The sequence below is a fragment of the Solanum tuberosum genome, unplaced genomic scaffold (genome assembly GCF_000226075.1).
Source record: "Solanum tuberosum cultivar DM 1-3 516 R44 unplaced genomic scaffold, SolTub_3.0 scf00163, whole genome shotgun sequence".
NCBI lineage: Eukaryota > Viridiplantae > Streptophyta > Magnoliopsida > Solanales > Solanaceae > Solanum > Solanum tuberosum.
The window spans coordinates 1,241,949-1,244,087 of NW_006239087.1; the positions used below are offsets into that span (position 1 = coordinate 1,241,949).

General features: G+C 31.1%; 1 protein-coding gene across 1 annotated transcript in view; it reads left to right on the plus strand.

Annotated features, from left to right (window-relative positions):
* Window positions 1-468, plus strand: part of LOC107061732 (uncharacterized) — a 4,567-nt gene extending 4,099 nt beyond the window's left edge. The window contains exon 4 of the mRNA XM_015311505.1: window positions 434-468. Coding sequence (XP_015166991.1) covers window positions 434-459 — 26 coding nt within the window. The 3' untranslated portion in view covers window positions 460-468. The remainder of the gene's footprint in view (window positions 1-433) is intronic.
* Window positions 469-2,139: the final 1,671 nt, after the last annotated feature.

The window sequence follows — 2,139 nt, forward strand, 5'->3', positions numbered from 1 at the left end:
GGGTACTTCTGGTGAGCATTCGGTTCGAAGTCCGGCCTCCATTCTGTCAGATTTTACTAATTAGGGTTGAGGTTCTGATTCGTGTTCTTCGTTCTTGGGTTCTTTTATGCATTTCTCTTTAGTTATAGTTATTTTGTGTACTCGTCGTGCTTATGGGGGTCCGTTTGGGTTTTTATTTAACTTGCGCACGAGTGTACCTTCTGGGCTTATGGGGGCCCAGTTAGGTGTAGTTAGCTTATAGATTACTTTAGTTAGTTCTTTGTACACTCGTGTGCATTCCCTTGTTAGTTAGATTTTAGTTCTTGACTTCGGTTTGTGTTATTCCTTCTTTTCATATTGCCTTTACTTTTCAAGTTCAGTCGGCCTATGATGCTTACTGGGTACATGTTGTTCTGGTACTCATGCTACACTCTACATCTATTTCGTGATGCAGGTCCGGGCACTAGTAGCCAGCGTTGATCGAGCTTGGAGCAGACTGATCCGGAGACGGGAATGAGCACACGACGTTTTGTACTATTTCAGTCTCCATCTGTATATATAGACTTGTCTTTTACCTTTCGAGATAGTCCAGTCTCTGCTGTCCATTTTTGGGACTTATACTCATTTTGTTAGTAGCTCTGTACTAGTGACTTCCAGGTTCTGGGAGGGATCTTTATTTGTATATATGTTTTGGTTTGTTTCTACCTGTCTATATTGTTATTTTCCTACTCTTGTTTAGTTTCTACCCTCAAACCCATTACTTGTTGTTCCGGGTTACGGATTGGCTTACCTGCTGGTGGGTTATAACAGGTGCCATCATGATTTGAGAAATTGGGTCGTGACATATAATTAGGAAAACTTGTTTATTTATTTTCTTTAAAAAATAAATTTTATTAGTTTAAGAAAAGAGTAAAATACAAGGTACGACATATATATGTCTATTAAATAAAATTAATAGTAGTATGTTTATCATACGGTAAAAAATAAATAAATGTACTAAAAATGTATGACAATTTTATATGTTAAAAATACAAATGTGTCTTATATAAATGTATCCCAAAATAAATGTTGAGTTTAAAGGATATGAAAATTTGTCATTTTATTTATATATAGAATCAAGAGGTGAAAGAAAATAAAATAAAATGAGATAGTAATCGGGTGCGAATATCTAGTAAAATAATGTGTATATTAAAGTGTGAGGAAAATAAGTAACATTTGTAAAGTGATAGTAGATATGAGAAAATAATATGAAGTGTAGCAAAATAATAGGTTACGTATAAAGAAAACTAAAAAAAATATAGAATTTGTACTTTTCTACGTATGACATAAATATGTATGTACCTTGTATTTTAAACCTGTTGGCATATCTAAAATCTTGAAATAACATGTTAAGAAATTAAATATTATTTTGCAATATTTGATTTGAAAAGTGATAATAGTAAATATATTTTCGAAAAGGGGTGATGTAAAAATAAAAAATAAAAATGGGCCTAACTATTGAGACTTATTCTATAGTTATATTTTTTTTTTGTTAAAAATATATAGGCCTACTTTCTTACTTGTTTTCTTAAAAAAATGTGTTTCTAAAAGGTAAATATCTTAGCCTTAAATATATTTCTAAAGGGTAATTGCTTTAGCCTTTAAACTAGTTTCAAATTTATTTGAGAGTTTTAAATGATGAGTTTTCCTATCCCTAAGATAAACAAATAACTTCAGATGTATGTAACTTTTAAAGACTAAAAAATAAGGTAACAATTTTAGCAAACTTATAACATCCATTTTCGGCTTTTAAAATGATGTTCTTCTTCCTGAAAGTAGTGTTTTTTTTAAAACCGTTTTTAAACTCAAACTATTGTACTTTTAAACTCTCAAAGTATAGTGGCTAGTTCCAAAAATTTATACTTTTAGATCCCACAAAATGGTGTTCGAAACTAGGGAAAGAACTGCATTTCCACACCAAAAAAATCTGCCTAGTAGGGCTTGTTAAAAAACTGTATTTTTTTACCCTCTCAAAACCTGCATTGTCCAAGTTAAAATCTGCACTTTTTTATGCTAAAATTTTTCTTGGTAGAATATGTGAAATCTGCATTTTTTCGCACTATAAATCTGCAATTTTTTAAGCTAAAAATCTGCATTTTTAAAGTTCAAATTGCTGCCCCT